This window comes from Enoplosus armatus, chromosome 21, assembly GCF_043641665.1.
Source record: "Enoplosus armatus isolate fEnoArm2 chromosome 21, fEnoArm2.hap1, whole genome shotgun sequence".
NCBI lineage: Eukaryota > Metazoa > Chordata > Actinopteri > Centrarchiformes > Enoplosidae > Enoplosus > Enoplosus armatus.
Genome location: NC_092200.1, coordinates 5,026,765 through 5,048,883, shown reverse-complemented (window position 1 = coordinate 5,048,883; position 22,119 = coordinate 5,026,765). Strand labels below are relative to the sequence as shown.

At 40.6% G+C, this 22,119-nt stretch overlaps 1 protein-coding gene across 1 annotated transcript; it reads right to left on the bottom strand.

The window, feature by feature from the left end:
- Positions 1-178: 178 nt before the first annotated feature.
- apbb1ip (amyloid beta (A4) precursor protein-binding, family B, member 1 interacting protein) lies at positions 179-21,366 on the bottom strand. The gene is made up of 14 exons (XM_070928166.1): positions 21,227-21,366; positions 16,048-16,107; positions 14,846-14,933; positions 13,283-13,575; positions 11,980-12,057; positions 10,411-10,570; positions 6,031-6,152; positions 5,032-5,106; positions 4,774-4,917; positions 4,160-4,270; positions 2,103-2,201; positions 1,889-2,012; positions 1,698-1,759; positions 179-1,334 (listed from the first exon to the last, which is right to left on the bottom strand). Exons 2-14 carry the CDS (start codon positions 16,105-16,107, stop codon positions 714-716), a joined length of 2,037 nt encoding a protein of 678 aa, XP_070784267.1. The 5' UTR covers positions 21,227-21,366; the 3' UTR covers positions 179-713.
- Between the last annotated feature and the right edge of the window lie 753 nt (positions 21,367-22,119).

Genomic DNA, 22,119 nt, shown 5'->3' with positions numbered 1-22,119 from the left:
CCAGTGATTTTTACATATCTCAACTTTTATAGCATTTTTGAGGAGTGACATTGATTATAAGATGGTTTTCAGGGAGGTTGTTGCTTTTAGATAGACGTACGTCATATACCTTGTTTTTTAAACAATGGCAGCAGGTTGTACTCAGTGACCCAATAATTCAGTCCAATAAGAAATGATGTTCAGTTCATGCATTTCTTATGCCACCAGGAATTATAGGGATTTATTTAAGAAGTTTTATTTATGCAACAGTCATTTGAAAACTACAGTAATTGGGCACTGTAACTGGGAAAGTGTATATACAATAAAAGTATGATGACAGCATTATATTTTTTATGTCATACAAAAAAAGGTACATCTCATGTTTGTTACAGATACGTTAGCATTTCAGCAAATTGTGACACTGGTGAACTCAAGCTTTCAAACACTGTACAAAACAGGTCTTCTATATAACATTTTCTGTAAAGTTTAACTCTTAACTGCGAATAATCACCCTTTCACTTGATTCATGCGAGATTATGTGTTGGATAAGGAGTTTAGAAAAAGCATGGCCGGATCACCGTCTGTTTTGTCTGCATTGGTCTCCACTGGCTTCATGAGATGTTAACTATTGTTGTGGATGTGAAGAGTAGCTGTTTTGCTGGAATCAAGACGAGTCTGATTAAGTGTTAAGTTGGTTTGTACTATATTTATACTCCACAAACTTCTCTCTCAGGCTATTGATCGCTACGCTTCTTGTTCATGGCCAGCATCAGTTCTGACATGAAGTCGCCACCTCCTCCACCTCCTCCTTGCGTCAATGGTGTAGTCCTCTTTGGCGGAGCGGGAGGCATCTTCCTCACTGAGCCAGAAGGCCGCACCGCTGCTCTTGGGGCAGCAGAAGGTGGAGGAGGTGGTGGAGGCGGAGGGGGTGCTCCAGCTCCTGTGAACATTGGCTGGGGTGGAGGCGGAGGTAAAAACCCTGGATCTGGTGGTGGAGGAGGCAGAGACTGGTCCATACCTCCGAAACTAGGAGGTGGTGGTGGTAGGGAGTTCACCGGCGGCGGAGGAGGTGGCAGTGAACCAAAGCCAGCGGCAGGAGGAGGGGGTGGAAGGAAGTCTGGGGGGGGCTCTGAAGCACTGTCGATGGGTGGGGGAGGCGGTGGAGGAGGGAGGTTGTCCATTGCAGGTGGAGGTGGAGGGAAATTAGATGGCAAGTTTCGCTGGGGGGGTGCAGGTTTTGAGGAACTCTTGGCAGCCAGAGGAGGTGGCGGAGGGAGGACTGGGTCTGGAGGTGGTGGGGGAAGTATCTCAGCTAATGGTGGAGGTGGAGGTGGAGGTGGGATATCTCCAAAGTCCTGAGAAGACAGAATATAACATAATGATACGTGTACAAGAGGTGGACACATGTTTACACTGTTTTAACCAAAAACCAATCCGAGGTGTGGGGTTTGAAAGATGTGGTTGTTTACCAGGCAGAGAGGGTCTATAGTGAAATTATGCTTTTAATGGCATCATGGGAAATGTAGGATCCAGCATTTGTTTTTTCTTGGAGATTAAAGTAGTGTTATAACAAAACGCAAAAGCATGAGCTTGGGATTGTGGGTTTGTGGGCATTTTTCACTGTTTTCTAACATTTTATAGACTAAACAATAATAATCAACAGGTAAATTGATAATGAAAATAATAATTAGTTTCACTACTAATGAAGAGTTTTATACCTTAGAAACGGGTCTCGGTTGGGGCTTTGGAGCGAGCCCATTGGCCTGGTTTGGTGATTTGGCTAGCAGAGAGGGAGAAACACCACCAGTGAACATACAGTGCAAGCATATGGTTTGTACTAATATCACCACATCTGCATAGTTTCATATCACTGAAACACTCAGTAAGGGCAGCCTGTGTGTCGTGCTACCTTTGATGGTGGGTGAGGGCGTTGATGGATTGGCGCTCGATGGGGTGTTGCGGTTCGTCCACACGGAGCTCACAGCAGCCTTCTTCTCGGCCGTTTTATAGTTTTCATACAGCGACGCACCGTACTACAAGTGCAAGAAACACACCACAGGCCATGAGTTCTGGTCAAATGGAGATTACTTCCTGTTATTACATGCAGAGCTGGTTACATTTACCTTTGCAATCCGTATTCCGGTTACCCAAAGGTTCATGGTCCAAGCATCATCACAGCACATGTACTTGATGTACTGAGACTCTTTTTGGATCTGAGGATGCTGTGGAGACAAATAACTAAATCTGAAATGTACCATACAGACTGGTTACATTTTTCTGCCATTACACCACACACACACACACACACACACACACACAACCCCTCCTTTCAGTGTAGCTCCCATTAAACGTGAAATCAGCTGTTTTTGAGGCAACAACAGAGCTGTCATGTGGTGCTGTTGTCCAAATACCATGTGTTTCATTAGTGCATCAATATATTCAGAGAAAGACACCAGCCCTTGACTATGAGAGCCTTAATTAACTCATTGATTGGATGATTCAGTGTTTTACATGAAGTGACTGGGTGATATTAAAAGAGTACTAGTAGCAGTAGCAGCTAATGTAGCCTCCGGTCGCTAGCCTCAAGCAGACATGAGGAGCGGGCTACAGAGGTAGCACTTGTAGTCTTTTGAGGCAATTTACGCAAACCTTTTTGCAAGTAGACTTTGATGTGTAAAATCAGTGGAGTTCCCCTTTAAGAATATCACAGGGTGCCACAAGGGGGCAGAGAGAGTCTAGAATCAGAGTGTTCACAGGCAACATCAGTTAAATGGATGTTATATTTTCAATTCCTGTTGTTTGGAATAGTCCAGTCAGTATTTCTAAACACGAACAGACAAATTAGAAACCAGAAGACTTAAAGTCAATTGTGTGTGCCGCTGAGTACATCCTGTAATCCAGTGTAATTTAGGAAATATGAGATGTTTGATGCTCAAATAGTCTTCATTCTTCATTCATGCCACTAAGTGTACACTCACTGATTACCAAAATATTTGCTGTGCAATGCGTACCGGATTGGTCATTAATCCCACAGCCGATTGTTTCCCCCTGAAAAAGAACTTGACTTCCCACATCATGTCACGATATCAGTTGTACATAATGAGGAAGGTATTGGCGATCACCTCAGGCAGCTCCTCTGAATATACAACAGCTAAATCATGAAGCTAAATTGTTTTGCACTCGTCCTTGAGTTGCTGCAGTGTTTAGCAGCCCATAAACACCACCCCACCAAAGTGTCAAAACACACCCTAATTGAGCAATTAGGCAGCTGAAAACAGCTTCAGTTATCATTGTATCATCTTCATCACCATCTGCCACAACTGAAGCAGCTTTTAACTCGTTTTACTGTACGATTCCTAAACAACAGGAGGGAGAGAGAGACGAGAGACCATGTGAAACCTGGCTAGCCTTCCAAAATGTCCACTCTGACAGGTCATTTTCCTTTGCCCTTGTCCGGCAGCACCTTATAGTCTCAAACCTTGAGGACTCTGTCCCTCACTGGTAGGTAATTCAGTTTCTTTGCCTCTCTAAGCTCTTTTTGCTTTGATCTTCAACAACTAGTCTAATGGTATCTGCTGATTCTGGTATTTCCCAGACAAGATAGGGGAAAAGAAAGAAAGCGGACTTTCACATCCCTTAAAGACTGACCACCAGCCCATTTAATTCTTGCTCTTTTCATGTCAGTCAGCATTTCTTGGTCTTAAATGAGTGCTATACTGTAGGTACCTCCCATCACTGCTAATATTCTCAATTTGAAAGTACTCTTTTAATTAAATGTGTGGTGCTTTTACAGTAATTTAAAGAAATATCAGGAACTGCTTAAAAAGTCCCTTTCTGTCTCACCACTCGTCTGGCTAAATTGGATAAAACCGTCTCTTTTCACTTCTTCAAATTAAACTATTTATTGCGTATGACATTTCTAGGAAAGCATCCAGCTGTGTTGCGGACCATATGTAAATGCAACCACCATGCAACAATTCTGCATTGATATCTCTTACAGTATACTGTGTGATATGTGCCTCATAACACCAACTACTGAAACAGGCACTGTGAAATGTTTTCTTTAGTATCACGGTTAGGGGAAGTTGCAGTTTCTCTTTTTATCAATTCCACAGTGAAAGGGTGTGTGGCTTTCAAGCAAAACTAGATTGATAAGACAACAAATTTAGTGTGTACTTACCTTCAGAACAAAGCAGAAGTCAGTTGGGGCCTTGTATTTGCTCTTAAAGTCTTTGCCATAGTAGACGTTAACATTGTCAAACTGGACAAAGCAGACGAGGTCACGGGATGACTGAAAAACCAAAAAAAAGAATTATATTTATATTATATATTTCTTATATAATTCGATATATCAAAAGTCATCTGTAGTGTCTTTTTTAGTTAGTTCTTTTTTTTTTGCCATTTTCCTGTTTACTAAAGGTGCAATAGTAGGGCTTAATGTCCTGTATGAATGGTTTGGGAATTTGGGAGTAGGAGCTCCCAAGAGATCTAAGATATACAGTAAGTGAATATACTGTAGGTATCGAGCAGGGAGTAAAAGCTCTAATTATATTCAGTGTTGCATGAAACAAGAGTGTGGTTCATAAAGCAGAAAGACTGCACACTTTGTAGTCCCAGTGAAAACTGAAAAAAAATCAACCCTATATTTCTTTAGGTCTCAGTTTCATCTTTCACCACTGCTGTTCAACTCGTTTGAGCCCAACTAAATGTATCCTGGATTAGAGGATTAGCTGTTGGATGTATGTTTATAGTCTGGTCTTTGCCACAAAATCATGTCCCCCTTTGACCCCTGACCTTGGTCTTCCCTTTGGGCACGTAATAAATTCCAGAGGCCCTCAGCTGGAAGAGACGCTGTTTCCAGGACTTCTTGCCGTCTTCTTTGAGGTACAGCACTGCCTCAAGATCAGGCACGATGATGGAAGTCCCGCAGAAGTTCTCCTGCAGAGGTGAAGAAGGGATGAAAGGGGTCACTGAGAGGAGCTCCCACTGGGAAAACTTTAAGGAAAATATTTCACTTATGGTTTGTGTGCGTGTGCATATAGGTTTATTCACCTGTATTAATAACTCCTTGTCTTTGTCTTTTATGTCTTTGAGAGCTTTCTTATCCTTCTTCCATAGATAAAAGTTCTGCAGGGATAAAACAAAGTGCATTAATGATTTAGTTTGACATTCATTTGTTTGACAGTTTATGACAAAATACCTGACTAAGTACAGTCAGAGCTGCTAGCATGGCTGGAGACTCTTGATGATGTATGATTATCCTGATTTTGTGAAGTGATGTGACTTAAATAAAGCCTCAGAGGTTCAGAAGATCTAGATTAAAAACAATGAATCCTAAATTATTTTCTAGAAAAATGAAATAAGCACAAAACACTGACTATCAGCATCCTGAGCACAAGAAAATAATCATTATCAGCTTTCAAAAACCCCCCATGAGTCTCTTGAACCCTGCTCTTTGTCCCTGTGTGACTGGGCTAGTTAGATTTCATATCATAGTCTGGGCCTATGTTTTCATTGTGGTGAGAGAAAGCCCGAAGGGGAATTCTATTTTGGTTGCTCTTGTCAAAAGTTAAAACAGTAAATTGATCGGGACGTACTGTATAAAACAGATCTGTCTTTTTTCGGAGACATGATGGAGTGCTTTAAAAACGAGAATATCTCATTGGTTTTTCCGACACGGCTATTTGTCTCTGCCAACAGACCGAATCCATTAAACACTCGGAGATTATAAAGGGTTCCCGTTATATCAACAAACATGCCAAGATCTTGATGTCTTTTGCCTGAAGCTGTTTTGTCTGATATATTACAGTGAGGACATAAATGTAAGAGGTCATCCTACATGGAGGAAAGACATCTCATAATTCAGACAACAATTCAGCAGTGAAAATAGCCAGATGGCGCTGAGCTGAAACAATGTGGAGACAGAACCAAGGCCAAGAATAATGAACTAGCCAGTGTTGGACTTTTCGAGACATCACACGCACTTCACCTCTGATCACTCACTGTACGTTTAGAGAGGTACATAAAGGTGCATACAATGATGGGACCGACCTGTGGGTTTTTGAAAACCTCATTTTTTTCTCCCCGCTCTTGAAAGAGGATTTTGTTCTCGCTGTCCCTCATCCATGCTAAGAGGGGCTCCACAAGGTTCTCGTGGTCTTCAAACGTCCGTTCTGTCAAGAGAAAAGCAAACTTAGATGTCAGCAAACTAGGAGTCGAGCAATCTAGATTTTTGATGGTGCCATTTGGGGTGCCATAGTCTGAAATGGACACACGGCAGCAGGGGCCCCTGAGCCAGCACGAATCTTTAGTCTGATCTAATATTTGTTCTTATTATAGTTTTGTTCATTTTTGCCCATGGTACAAGTAAAAGTCCTGCGTTCAAAGTATATTTTTTGGAGTAAAAGTACAAAGTTGGCAGGAAATCGTTCATGAGTATCAACCTTTTCATTAAGAGTATTAAATTGTTTATAAGTTAATGTGTAAGCTGCATTTTAATATTGAAGCTGATCCATGTGGTGCTATATCTAACTATAACACTGGAATATCATCCTTTGAAATGTCAACAAGTCCTCATCCCTAAACGACAAAATAGGTCTTTGGTTGGTGCCTTAAAATGTCCCATGTGACCATCAAAAAAACCCCCATTAAAATAAGTGTGATATGATAATGATAGCATAGGTCATTCAAAAGCTAATCTCTCCTCTATCAACCATAAAATAATAACTTCTCAATACGTTCAAACACAGCTTTGGAAGATTAAAAATGTCTCCAGTACATTATTATTTAAACCCGAATGGACAACCGTCTTTAATCTCACTTTATAGTCTCAATGTCCCCTCTGTTTTAGCTTTAAAAGATGTCAAAACAAATGCTTTACCATATGTACAGTAGTTCACTCTGTCATGAAATCTTTAAATCAGCTGAGCTCGTTTCAAAGTCACTTTCACAGCTGTACAATTGTCTATTTCAAGTGGGATGAATTAAGGAATGGCTCAATAAAATACAAGCCTCCCCATTTGCTGGAAGGACTTTAAATGGCACTAAACCTCGAAAACACATTAAGGGCACTTTCCACCTCCTCCTCCTCCTCTCTGCCCACCCACACACTCAGGACCATAGATCTCCATCATGTACTGGGCATTTGACTGTAGTTTAGCCACGGTCCCCAATTACAGGATACCAGCCGAGGCAGGGGTAGGCATTAAATAAATTGCTGCCAGGGTTCCAAGTCCATAGTTTGACTCGTACAATTAAATGGATGGTGTGACTTTGCTGCTAGCGTTATTAGGAGTAAAAATCCCTTTGAACTGCATTAACCACATGGTGCATGGTGAGCACATGGGTGAATTTAACAATGAAGATTTGTTTGAAGATTGTTGCCGTGGAGCTCTGTGGGCATTTACTGAGCATGACTATTCTGGACTTCTTGTTGATAGAGATTAAAGGTCGGTAAAAATGTACAGTAGTTAGAGCGTAACACACTCTGGGGGGGGGGGGGGGGGGGGGGGGGGGGGGGTTAGGGTTAACTCAACCAGTTTCCATTGTCAAGCTGTTAGTCAGAGATGACACAAAACACCATCCAACCCCGTGCTCATGAGTCAAAAGACCTAAACATAAGACGCTTTGTGTGGATGACATGCTTTAAATTGTGTTGACCAAAGGGAAACACACATTTCCTCATTTGTTTTGCAAAAGGAAGCATGTAAAATATCCAGAGAGTAAAAGAGTTAATTCCTCTTTAATGGTTTATCTACAGTATTGATTGCACTTGTTGTAAGGTTAATATTAAAGCTATCTATCAGGTGTTTAAGATCCCTGTGTGATATACAGTATTACACATAAAATATCTGCTTCAAGTTTCAGCTTTTGTTTTTGACTTACAGGAAGAAGTTGTTAGCATTTCTTAGCAATGCTACAATTTTTAAAGATGTCACTGTGACAAGGTATTTGCAGCAAACAGTTAAAAGTCTGGTGATATTAAATTTTCCTCTGTACGTGTGTAACCTGTGTATCCAAAACCTGATATATCTTATTCCTCTGTGCCGTAGACGTCTATTGTTGTATAAAAACTTTTTAAAACACATGACTGAGACACACCATTACACTTGGTGACATGTTCCTTCATTACCATGAACATGGGCATTGTAGTTTATTGTGAATCAATCGCACATACACGTTTCTGCTGCCCTAAATACTTAAATGTCAAATGTGTATTATTCTGCTGCTGAAAATAGTCCCCAACTAATGCACTATTTACTCCTGCTTGAGTAACGTTTGCTAGAAATGACAGTGCCCCAGTTTTAGGATATTACTTAATCTTTTTTCTAAAAAAACCCCGATATATTTATGATTAATTTAAATGGTTTTGGTTCTCTAATGGAATTAATTGAAAATAAGAAAAATATGTAATAATTCCAGGCTTATCCTTTAATTTAGTGTTTCACAGCTTAGCTAGCTGCATATAGAATTACTTGAATATAATTTTCCAAGCAAAATAATATTGACTTAGATTTTATTGCTCACAGAGGTTAATGACTTTACCACCAGTATCTCATTAAAACAGTCTCAAGATGGCGTAAAATGACTCCCCCTTCATGATATAAAATATATATATATTAAAATTTTGAATTATCTCCCTAACAGTCTGATTAAGTGGTTAGAAGACAGGTGGTCACGAGCGGCCGGAGAACGTGAAGTCCAGCCGCTGAGGTAAATATAGCACAGACGGGCTCAGACGGAGGATTGAGATCATAAGGCTTCTATTTCCGCATGACAGGGAGGATGACTGACAGTGTCCGATACAGCAAATTAAACCCACCTGTCTACACTGTATATGTGTGAGTAAGAGAGTGAGGGATAGAGAGAGTATAGGAAAGGGGGTGGGGGGGTGGTTGATGGGAGTAAGATCAATGTTTCATTGTGAGCTTGCTGCAGTGTGGCTGCCATCATGCCAATATAAACACAGTCCATCATCTGGACCTCAATGAAATATCCCACCCTGTACATTGTGTGTGTGTGTGCGTGTAGTTGACAATTCATATAAAAACACACTGAAGGCTTATGTTGTTAAAGTGGTAGTCTACATTACCACTGCTGTGTTTTTCTGCTTCTATGGTGCTCCTATAATGTTTCTAAACTACGTTTACCGAAGCAGCGTCACCAGTAGTGCCAGACAGTTTTACGACTTGTTTTGTGTTAATGACATTTTGGTAGTTTGGTTATTCAAACAACCCAATTTGTTGATTTATTCCAAACTTCTCCTGGAAATCTGCGGCAAAGGATTTTTTATTTCCCCCTGAAAATACTTAACCTGTCACAAGGTGTTTAAAACAGCAAATCTCTCATGAAACGACCACAGATTGAACCACTATAGTGCTATATCAACCAGTGACAACACATTTAAAGTAATGGTGATTGTAGATGGATTAATCATTGGTCATAAACGCTCCACAGCCTGTATGTATGGACATAGAGACACTGCCAGGTTTAGGGCTTCATTTCCCAGTAGTCCCACCCATGTTACAATCTTCTCCTCTGTTCAGGACATTGCATCTCTTTCCACAGCTATGCCGATGACACACAGCTTTATGTGGCTGTGTCTTCTGATGACACGAGATCTATTGATTATCTATTTTTAGATGTCTTTTAGATATTAGTGCCTGGATTCCACAAAACAACAGGCAAGAAACCTCAGTGTCATGTTTAACGTTAAGGCAAATCATCTTTTTATCATCTTAAAAACATAGCTAAAGTAGGCAGGCGAGACTAGATTGAGACTAAACTGTTATTTGTGCAAAGGGAGATAATATGAATGGGGATTATATGTGCTTAAATGTAAAATTCATTATAAAAAAATATTAAGTGTAAGGAATTACTGCTGTGTACATCAGTGAACAGGTTGAGTTGTAGTGGTAAAATGTTTCAATTCATGGTTAAAAGGTTAAAAATCATAATTTACTTAACTGAGGATCTTGAACGTATAAAAAGGAGGATCTGAACTTTGTCACACCTGAACACTTCCTTTAGAAAGGGAAAGGAGGACACTGAAAGTTGTTTGTTAAGAACTTGAAGTTTTCAATGTTTCATATGATTTAATGCAGTTTTTATGGTTGAATATGGTTCATGGTTAAACCTAAATGCACTAACAAGGGTATGCTTTGTTCATTGAAAGGTAGTAATGCCGACAGAAGTTGTAGTATCTGTATTCTTTTCCCAGGTGGAAAAAAGGGTTCAATACAGTGTACACTGGTCCGCTACACCTTCCACTGCCCTTTGACCACTAAACAGGCTAAAGGATGCATTAGTTTTAAGTTGTTTTACTGTTTATATTTTGTTATATTATCAGCTTGCTAGTCATCTGTAAAACACTTTGAATTGCACTAACCTGTATGAAAGGTGCTTTACAGATTGCATACTGCAGTAACTCACCAAGTTGCAGTTCAGGGTTGGTCTCACACAGGCTCCAGTCCACGCTGCAGTCACAGTGAGTTTTCTCGAACAGGTTGTCCAGAACTTCCCTGACATTCTGCCTCTCGTCGACCATCAGAGTCTTGGAGCTGCCGTCATTCAACATCACCTTCACCACCAACTGTCAGAAAAAATGTACTCTATTTTACTTTGCCTTACTTTGCTGTATTTTCTCATTTTCTTTTCAGCAAAGTTTGTAAGCTATTTCCCAAAACTTCAAACTATTTAGTATTTTTCAGTTCTAACATGTTTTCTGTGCCATCTGCCTGACAGATTGGAGTTAAAACATGTTGTGGACAGCAGCAGGTGTCTCTGAAGTCAAATCAAGCAGTGAAGCATGTGCAGCCTGTTCATTTGCCAGTTTAATTACAGGCTACGTTCAGTAAATTGTTGATTCTGTTTCCTAATGTTAGTTTTACCAGAAGAGTTGGAGGATCAGCACCTCTGTCTTTCCATTCTGTTGAACCTCTTTGGCTTTTTCGTAATTCCTTCTCCATTGTATTTGTCTCTTTTTGCAGTTTTAGCACCTCCTTTTCCGCCAAGTTGGCTGAGATTAATTTTGCTCTGGAGCGGAGCAGTGCTTTCCTCACAGGCTCATATGGCTTCACACTTCCTCTCATCTGGAAACAAATCCAGCTTTGGGAAGCTGAGGAGTTTGACAGAACCAAGGTCAGCCAGTCTTCTTGCCTTGTGTCATAAAAATGTGGTTTTTCAGAGATGTTATCACAAGAGGATTTAGAGTGTTAGATCACATGTTACTCTGTCTCGACCTTCCCTGGAAAACAATATGGGTTTGGCGTGTGGTTGAATGAAATGTCACTGGATATCAAATTATTTTTCCTCTTGCAGAACTTCCTCATGCAAGGAAGGTATCTTCAAAATACATGATCCGTGTCGAAAGCATGCTCCGGGACCAGTGGGTTTATCTGAAACTTGAGGGCCTCTGCAACAGACGGCTCTGCTGAAACCACTGAGAGTGCACCTTGCTCTTCTGCGTCTAACAACCCTGGACCAGATGTTCCTGCGAAAGTGGCCAGTGGTCTGTGTTTCCTCATATCCGCACACACATGGCAATTTGGAAAAGCTGTTTTTTGCTGATTCCCTTTAGATTTTAGACAACTTCTAAGAATGTATCATTACTATCTCAACAGGGAAACAGGCTATTAATGCAGTCACACCCATGTGAGTTGCTTCGCCAAGCCATGAGTAGAAGTGTAGCACGTGCATGCAATATTTTTGCATGCAAGACCACATGTCTGTGCTTTTGTTGGCTGCTTTGAAGATGAGAAAGTCCACATATCACCCAAAGAGGAGACCGTGCTGTCCTGCAGGACGCTGGCTGGATGAAAGTGGCCATCCATTACTGTGATTGATGGCTCTTCCAAGAGAACAGAAAGAGCCATACTGTGTTTGCACATTACGTCTTTTACAGTGATGTCCACGTAGCCGTAATTCACGACGTCTTTAGAGTTTACTGTCGTCAGTGGATGTAAGATCAGAGGAGTACACTTCAATGTTTGACCGTCTTACCTTTTTCACTTTAGCTTCTTTGAGCTTCTCAAGAGCCAGCTTGATTTTGTCTGCTTTCATCTGAGCCTCGATTTCCTCCTGAAGAGGACCAATAATAACATGTAATGAGACAGCTGAATTATAGTGAGGAAACTTTTACATTTGGTACACAGGTTGTACAGCTGTTTCTCCCTGTTACCAGCCTTTATGCTAAGCTAAACTAATTTGTGGCTGTAGCTTCTAATTTACCATATATACATGAGAGTGGTATCATTTAACTCTTCACAAAAATAGCGAATAAGCATGATTCCCAAAATGCTGAGCTAATGCTTATAAAGGGTAAATGGTGGTAAACTTGTAGCACTTAAATACTGTTCATAAGGTGTACTGTTTTGTTTTGATTTAGTTTTAATTTCATATCTGGAGTGTCCATTGAAGAATTCTAATCTACTGGATCTCAGATTAGGATCTCGTATTAGCAGGGGTAGGAGATCCTTTTCTTTGGCCTATAAATCAGGTGTGTTTTATAACGATCCTGCCTACAGTGCAGTTTTAATGAACTTGTACACCTCTGCCTAACAATGACACATTCTCTGCCTCAGCACAGCTGGTGTTTTTACCTCTGAAGGATGAGGTAACAAGCCCTGCTAAAGCAATAAGCTCCCGTCTGGGTTCGCCCCCCAACCACTGCCACATCTTACCTCCCCTTCTCCAACCTTTTGGTATTGATGCTGTTACTCTTTCCTGCCTCATGGCTGTATGTGTTTGATCTGTTCCAGACAGACTCTCGGCTGTTCCGCCTCACGAGTCTCTGTAACTGTAACAGATGCCTCCGTCCAGAAACAAGTTCGCCATGATCTCACCGTCCAACTGTTATAAGAGCAATACCACTCTTCCCAGTTCCGTAAAGACAAAAAACTCAGCAGAAATGTATATGCTGGGAACTGGGGATGTTTTTGTTGTAATACTGTCTTGTCACGCATGGCTCAGGAAGCGCTTTCTCGTGGTAAACCAAGACACGGCAGCAATAAAACGGAGATTTTGACATTATTGCCTCTTTCTGCTTCATGTTTCTGCTCTGTCATATTATATTTTAATAGCCTAACAATGCACAGACATTTTCTTTTGTTCTTCACTATCTGTCATCCATTATTGTGGCATTTTCTTTGAAACCATACTAACTAAAATCAACTCTCTATTACTCTGACAAGCCTTGATTAAAACTCTCACTTCTTAAATTGTGGACCAGTTCCCAGTAGAGAGGTTAAGAGCTGCTTGCAGAGATGCTAATCGTATCCTACACACTGAACACTGGCTGACTCACCTTTGTAGGCTTTTCAGATTGAGGAGGCGGAGGTGGTAAAGAGGAGGCGGCGGAGGAGGCCGGGGTGCTAACAGTGCTGCTGCTGCTGCTTGCGGGTGATGCAGGGGAAGCGAGGGAGGAGGCGGGGTGTGTGCTCAGGCCCTCAGATGGTGGCGGCCGGTCTGGCGGGGGCGGTGATGGCACCTTTCGACCTTGCATCTCTGCTGTGAGTTTCTCTTCCGTCGCACTGAGGTCAGCCACCAAATCAGCCATGAGCGCGTCCAAGTCATTGTCCTCCAGTTCATGAAGGGACTCTGGAGTTAGAAGAAAATCAGTTTATTTATCAAGAACTGGCTCGGGTACAGTATGTATATTAAAAACAAGTGCCAGAAACATCCTGAAACAGTCAACCTGAGGTTTTGCGGCTCTTTCAAAATGTTTGACGACTCAGCAAACGCTCTTTAAATTGTCGTCCCGTTGAAGATGCCTTAGTTCCTTTTTTGAAATGACATGTGCTTTTCCCCTAAACATGAAGAATTTTCATTTTTCACATGTTCCTTTATTTGTGTTTTCATTACGCAATGCAATAACACTTTCATTTCATTCCTCATTCATCTTCCCTTGGCTTCCAGGAGGAATAAGGCGGGTGGTGCTGTATTGTAGGCTGGGCTAAAGTATTTGTAAATTACATTTCGTACAGACATTTATGGTCCCCAGAGGATGACTTTTACTAACTTTGGTGATCCCCTGACTTTTCCTCTTGAGCTATCATCAGGTCAAAATTTCTGTTTGTCAAATACTTTGGTTTATGACCAAATAGCTGCAAAACAAACAACATTCCCATCAGCTTCGGCCTGTGTTTAGTGCTAATTAGCAAATGTTAGCATGCTAAGTTAATGCTAAGTTAAGAATAAGGTAAGCAGTACCTGCTAAACATTGTCATTGTGAGCATACGAATCAGCTTTATTGGCAAAGTACACATACAAGGAATTTGACTTTTTCCATCGCTCTCTGTGTACTTGCACAGAAATAGACATAACAGCTGAGAACAAAGACAACAAAGCTAAACAAATAAAGGTAAAACAATTGAAAATACTACTATCTGTAGATTGTAGATTTAGAAAATGGCACTGTTGTTTGTTTTGTCCTTGATTGTTATTCAGTTAGATCCAGGAAGGTGATTTGACTGAAGTACTTAATGACATACCTAATAGAAAAGACAAGAGGGAAAGGGAGACCCAAAGTACTAATAACAACAGATGCTGTAACCTTGCTTTAACATTAATACAGCTTGTTTTACAGCCCATAAGAGCCAGAGTAATCAGCACGTACAGTGACCTCAATCTTTGTCTGGAATCACCTCTTGAACAGTAGCCAGATACACTGCAGAGCAACTGTTTTTCTACCTCTTGACGTCACTACCAGTTATCCAAGTAGTGTTGATAGTTTTCCAGATAATTGATGAAACATGCAATATATCCTGCGCTTGCACAACTGTAGTATTGTAGGAAGTCATGGCGCAAAAGCTCAACACCCAGTTCTTTGTCGTAGTATTTCTACACACATGACAAAATGTTAAGTCACCATTCAGGTCAGTGAAGGCAAAGGAGAAGTTGAGTTCCTTGTCGGTGCTGGGGAGAGTTGCAGGGGGTACTGTTTCCTGATCGAGACTCTGCAGGGAAGAATGAACAAGGTGGTGTGTTTATAAGAGCATGAATACAATGTCTGTACAGCCACAAGACCCCCAGAGGCTCAGTCAGCTAATCCACTCTGAATCTGAGTGCTTGGAAACAAACTGCCCCCAAACATTATGTAAGAAGGTATGTTTACACATGTAATGTTACATCTGTTTTTAGGTATTACACCTAACAGAGCTTCAATGTGTAATATTAAGCCCCCTTGGCGAAATGGCAGTGATTTAAAACGAGTGGTGGGTTGGAAAACAACATCAAAGTGATCAGCGGGGCTTTTCACTTCAGAAAAAAATGTGTAATCTCTAGCTGGCTTATGAGTTTGCCATTTGACCTCCCCTCCAAAAGAGAGTGTAATTTACGGTTGTTAGATGACCACAAAGAGTGCTTTCCCCCCGCGGTGTCTGCTGTGCTAGCCGGTCTAGAGTGTCTCGATGATCGATGGTGGGTTTTAGTGAGTTTGTCATCTGTCTCTAAAGACGAAAAGTCTATTTAAGGTATAAAGTGGGAGAATTAACCCCGGGCAGTCTGGAGAAAATGTCATGTGATGAAAATGTGTTTGTTGCATTAAAGTGTGTATAAACTTTTTCATTCAAAATGATGTATTATTGCAAAAACAGGGGATCTGATGCACTCCAAAACGTACACTCCTATGATACTTTTCAATGAAAATTGTCATTTTTTTGAAAAACATTTTAAAAAATAGCACACCCACTCATTACAAATCATTTAGTAGGCCTATGAAATGAAGTGAAAGTTTATTTTTGAAAACTGCTCTGAGCAATTGATACGAAATACATAATAGTAATGAAAATAAAGAAAAACTAAATGTATTCAATCCTTTTATATTAAGACAAGTATTAAGTATTTATTTTCTGTCTCAAAAGGAAACAGCATTAAGGTCCAACATTACTTACATCACAATAAACGATAAACAATAATGAGTAATAACGAGTGATAAATAATAAAATAGGTGACAAAGAAATTAATATGAGATTACATAAATATAAGATGTGGCGTGAAGTGCTAGAATAAAACGGTACGACCATTCAAACTTTACGTCTTGCGGTTGTCATGACAACGGCCATAGCTCACCTGAGTGAGGAGGTCCATCTCCCCCAGCAGGTCGCTGAACATGGCGTCAATGTCGTCCATCTGTTTAAAGCAACAACACAAGTGTCAGACACAGAAAATACTCAGAGGATCAGACTGAGAACTGTTTCCTCATGTGATCGGCACTGATTGTCCGTGCGTATCAACGACCTGTATTGATTGGTGCTGCGGGGACGCAAAGAATGTTCATTGATTGGATACGGTTGTCATGACGAATGACAGTGAGGGAATGTGTGGAATGAGAATCCATCTGAAACAGTTGAATACACGTGCATGTTACGCAGCCAGTGGCAAGACGCAGTACTGCTGCTTTACTTTGAAATGCGTGCAGTTGTAATATGTTCCCTGAGGCGATGATATCTTGCAAAACATCTCCAGCCCTGACTGAAGGAGGAAAAGTATGCATGCATAACTCCCAGGCATTCATGTTTCGCCAGAACTTGTTGTGTTGAACTCGAGGGTGCAATATTATTTCATTCTTTTGTATTTTCTTTCAGATTCAGGAGTAAAATGTGCTTTTTTGTTGTCGACAGACCTGTGCCTATCACACCATCAGATGTTTATTTTAGTAGTGATTTTATCTGTACGAATGAATGAAACAAGTTCCAGCCATAGATCCTGCGGCTCACTACTGCAATCAGTCCTATAATGTCATTAAAGGCCATCATGTGTTCAACTCATGCGCTCACATGACATGATTATAATGTACAAAGCTTGTTTCAATCACCATGTATGACAATAATAATTCATTTCAAATACTGTATGCTGAAAAAGCAAAGAATAAGAACCACTGACAGTCTAACGTATGCATGTTTGTATATTGGTCTTAGCTATAAATTGCAGACCTCAAGACAAGTCTCAAGACTCAAGCTGCTGCAGATTTATATAGTCTAATCATCAAGATTAATAATTTCAGTGTAAAGTAGCAAAATAGCCCGAGGAACGACTGGGGTGTCTGTGTTTTCCCTGAAAACAACGCCTGAAGATTCACTCGAGATTTCCCTCTGTAATTATGTACAGTACGCTGACTCTCACACACGTATCATTTGGATCCCCACTTCTCAGAGCAAATGTTATGATGGGCTCGAATGTGCAGTCAAAACAATAGGCCCTGTTTTCTTACAGTGGTCCATGTGCAGTAGAGGGAAGGTGTCAGTGGGAGTTCATACAGTTACAGTACAGCGGTGCTTAGATGGAGTTTTCACTTCACTAATTCCACAAATGTAATGTGCTGTATTATAGCTACTGTACAGCCTCCCCTTAAGTGCCTGGGTACAACATTATTCTGCTGAAATTAAATACATTTCAGCAGGAAGTGTGGCTGCAGTAACTGCTGAACCAGTCAATTCTGAGTAATTGGACGAGTCACATAACCACTAAACCAAACTGACTGGTCTGAGAGACGGCTCAATGGGGAATATTAAAGTTGCACCTTCTGCCTGTGGTTCAGTGGCTGTTAATGTGTTTCACATCAAGCAAATAAAAAGTAATTGTGTAGTAAATTGTGGATAAGAAATTACATTTTTTTGAAAATGAATACTTGAAATGTAAACCAGACTTTGGTGACCATTTGACCTTTTTAGATTTTATTGATGGCAGTGTTGCCCCCCCCCCATCAGTCTGGTCCAGACTGAAATATCTCAACATCTATTGGATGAATTGCTATGAAACTTTGCACAGACATATATGATCCCTAGAGGATGAATCCTACTGACTTTGATGATCCCCTGACTTTTCCTCGTGCGCCTCCATTAAGCAAAATGTTTCTCTTATCCAGTGAAATATCTCAACATCTATTGGATGGATTGGTACAAATGGATCCCATTATCCTAGTGATTGTGATCCTCTGACTATTGATTTAGTGCCAAACATCACCATGTTAGCATTGCTATATAATATCTATAATATTTTAGCATGCTGATGTTAGCATTTAGCTTAAAGCTGTGCCTCAGTACCGCCCCCCCCCCCCAGTGCTCCGAAACTGGAAGGTTGTGGTTATGTTTAACCGTAAGACTTGAGATGCTTCTATTTGAATAAGAAGTTGAATATGTTCAGGTTAATATTACAATAGCTGAGGTTACGTAAAAGTTTGGTGCGGTTAAAGTTATGGTAACGATCCCTCAGACAGGCCACATAGTTGCTACACTCTTTATAGGCCTCCCTTTTGATTTTAACCACTGACCTAGACAGGAGCGTTTTCCAAGCTCCGCCCACACCTTCATCTCATTGGTCTCAACGCTTCCCTTTTTTTCTGCTGTCATGTTACATTTAGATATGAAAATATGTGTAACTCACAGCTTTCACTCACCAGTTTGGAATCTGTTTAGTAGACTTTTTAGGTCCAATAAGAAAAGAAAAAAAAAGAAAGAAAACATTTGCAGAGAGTTAATCAAAAGCAAAGTGAGACACAGGAGGCAGACTCTCAGTCGCACTGTGGAGGAGACTAGAGTGACTGATGGTGTTCCAGGCAAGAGTTCATACAGGACTGTGACATGATGTTTCTCAATTGAACGTGAAATGCATCAGTATTGTTCCAACATCTGACACATGTGCATGTATGGTTTGAAGCTTATGAGAAACTGTGTATCGTCTGGTTCCATAGACGGGCAGATTATAGATTAAAAAAGCTTCTCTGGTGGGGATGGTGTTAAGCAAAGTTTTCCATAATTCCTACACTTCTTTGAGTGTTGGGCAAAAATTTCCATGTGACATGCGTGTGGGTGGGTCTTTCTAACTGTGTTAGCATGTGGGCCAAACTCCTCCACCCCTTTTCGCGAATGATTTGCCCCTAGGAGGAAGTGGTGAAGAAGCTTCCTGCTGCTTGCGATGTTGAAATCGTATATAGGAAATGGTGACACGAACAGCCACCTGCAAGCTCAGTACTACAGTTTCCTTCACTCACATTATGTCATATTTTAATGGTCTGAAAACATAATTCAAATGGACCAAGTTACATTGTGCATGATTGGTTAAACAAAACATGTTTTAAACAAAACATAACGTTACGCTCTTTTTTTCTTTTTTTTTGGTGAAACCCAAGTTTGTAGTCACTTCTTCTGCAGATAAATGCATGACTGGATTCATATCTTGACCAAATGGCAAAGCGAACTCACTCCACCCATCACCACTAAACTTAAACACTTCTTCTAGTAGGTGTGACATTGCAAATAAAACACAGACAAGAACCACAGAAAAGGTGTTACACTGAAGCTCGAGTCATAGTATTACTTAAAGGAATACTTTGACATTTTGAATAGGCATTAGAGGTGCTGGACAGAGCCAGGCTAGCTATTTCAAGGCTTTATGCTAAGCTAAACTAACCAACTCCTGGCTCTAGCTTCATATTTTGTGTACAAACATGAGAGTGGTATCAGTCTTTTCATCAAACCTTCAGCAAGAAAGCGAATTAACTTATTTCCCCCTCTTTATGTCCAGCAGTTCCTTTTTTTAAAAATGACCCTGGATAAAAAACTGCAACATCTTTGGCTCAAGATATCAGGGTTGACATAGTCTTTTGTGAAATCATGCAAAAGATTTTTATCAGAGAACTCCCATAGTTAGTAGAAGAGAAAGTTCGGCATGACTAATGCTTTTTGAAGGAACCATTACTGATGCATAAAGTGCTCTGAAGTGAGCTCAGTTTTCCATTTTAATCGAACATGTTTCTACAAACTGATGACAGCTGTAGATTAACCTCTGTAAGGTGAGATGGAGAGAATAATGGATGCACTGTACAACAAAGTTTAACAAACTTATGATTCATATTCACATTACTCTGGAACGATGTTGCAACGTGAAGGAAAACAACAAAAGTATGTCGCTGCCTCTTTGCACCATTTTCTATTTTCTTTCTAGAAACCGCACAGAAAATATGTGATTTGTCAGCATTCATAAATATTATTGGAAACACTCAGGGCACGAAATCTGGCCCCTTTCCAAACCCGCACAATGCATTGTGAAAACACACCACTGTACTTCTGTTATGCAGCTAAAGAAGACGAAACTATAGCACGCAAGTCACTTCTACATTCCACCAGAAAACAATTCCCCCCTTAAATAATCTCAAATATAAGTTTCAGTACACGTGTAACTCAAGTTTCAGGCGAAAATGGAAATCAGACAACAACTCTTAAGTGGCACAGCATGTTTACCATAATGCACAGAAACTCCCTCTCTTATTCGGATCAAATATCTATACTTGGCTCTTGGGCAGATGTGTTTACAGAACTGGATGTACTCTGTAAAGTAGGCAAATTTGGGTTTCGGCAGCAGAAACAAAGCGCTGAAGGGCATAAACAAAACACGAGATCGTATCTGTTTGCTGAAGACAGTTTGTGCCTTTGCAGAAATCAAACATGGACACTAATTTCCACCAACAGGTTATATTTACATGGAAAAATAATCCTTCATCCTTTTTCTAACATAAAATCCCCTCTGAACATGAGTCACTGGACAGTCTGTCTGAACATATATTGCAGCGTTTTCATGTCAAAGACGTAAGAAACACTGTCAGCTAAATGGTTTATACACCGTTATTCCAAATGGTTGCTTGCAATGATACAGTTTCTAAGGAACACAGTCCATTTTTCTGTGATTTAATCGCCAAATGTACAAAATGTTCCTCTAATCAGTGACAAACTGACAGCACTATTAGCTCTAAAATAAGAGGCCAACCCTATCAGTTTCATGTGGTTATTGAGTCATAGAGCAGTCTGAAATCAGAGACGGGTCCACCCAGTTTGGAAAGCAGACAAGAACACATTTGAACACTCTTTTCATTACATTAAAATCTGAATAATGGCTGCCTTATCACTATACAGCAACCTAATTAAGCCTTATCTTATGAGTACAAAGATATCTTGGGTGACAATAACCGTTTTGTATCATTTTTATACTGTTATAACATCATTTGACAACTTTTAAAAGTCTGTGTCAAGGAGGAGGCTGTAAATCACAAACTTTCAGTCTGTATTAAGGAACATTATCTGTATTATACTTCCAGTTAAATACAAACTGCTGCAGCTGGAGGAGAGAAAAGCACAATCGACTAAAAACAACAAACATATGGCACTACAGTCAAAGTCATGTACGCTCAGAGGAAAGCCGCTGTGAGTGTTCACCGTTAACTGAACACATCCAACTTAACAGAGATGTAACTCACCTTTTCAAATGTGTTAATCCTCGTTTCACCAGTTAGGTTCAAGATAACGGCTTCATGGACATCAGCTCCACCTAAAAATATTATTCTCTAATAAAGCTCAACACCAGAAATATGCAGTTGGGTGTGTTGATGTGGATTGCATCTGTCTCTCTGACTGTTAACTTCTTCCTGCTTAATGCGGAAGTTCAGGTCCAGACCTGTCATTGCATTCCTGCTAAGAGCTCAACAGCAGTCTTGTCTAGGCAGCACTGGGCCGCCCTCCTTAACAGCCACCTTATCTGCACTGTGCTGCAACTGTGTCAAAGACGCAGACATGGACAGACCAGGAGAAATCTAGTTTGCTGTGACTTCCAGTCATGGGGTTGACTGACGGCCACTTGAGCAGACGATAGAGTTTTTGGAAGAAATAATAAGAAAGTAAAGTAATGTCTCAGCGTGGTCCAGAGAACGGCTGAATCAGCACGAGGAATGTGACGGTCTAGGTTAATAATTCACCTCACTGAAACTGATTTACAGCAGGTCTTTAAGCAGGAGTGGTAATGTGGCACGTCACAGCGGTGAACAATACCAGACTCCGGCTGAGCTCCAGTGATCTCAATTCTTCTGAAAAATACAGTGTCGCCTGTAGACAGATCCATACATTCAGAATTATTTGCTGTACAACTTTTAGATCAAGTTAAAACAAACCTCCGCTGGGCGACTGAGGCACACACAAACTGCTTTCTCCTACACTCAAGCGCTTTTTCTTCCTCTCTTAAAATCAGGAAGGAATATCTTAAGACATTGGTGTGGTGCAACAAGGTCAGTTATCTTCAGGGGGGAACCAAGGAGAGTCAAGCTGTCAAGCTATGAATAGCCTCTGGCTCTTATCTGACCAAGCAGACACAGATAGC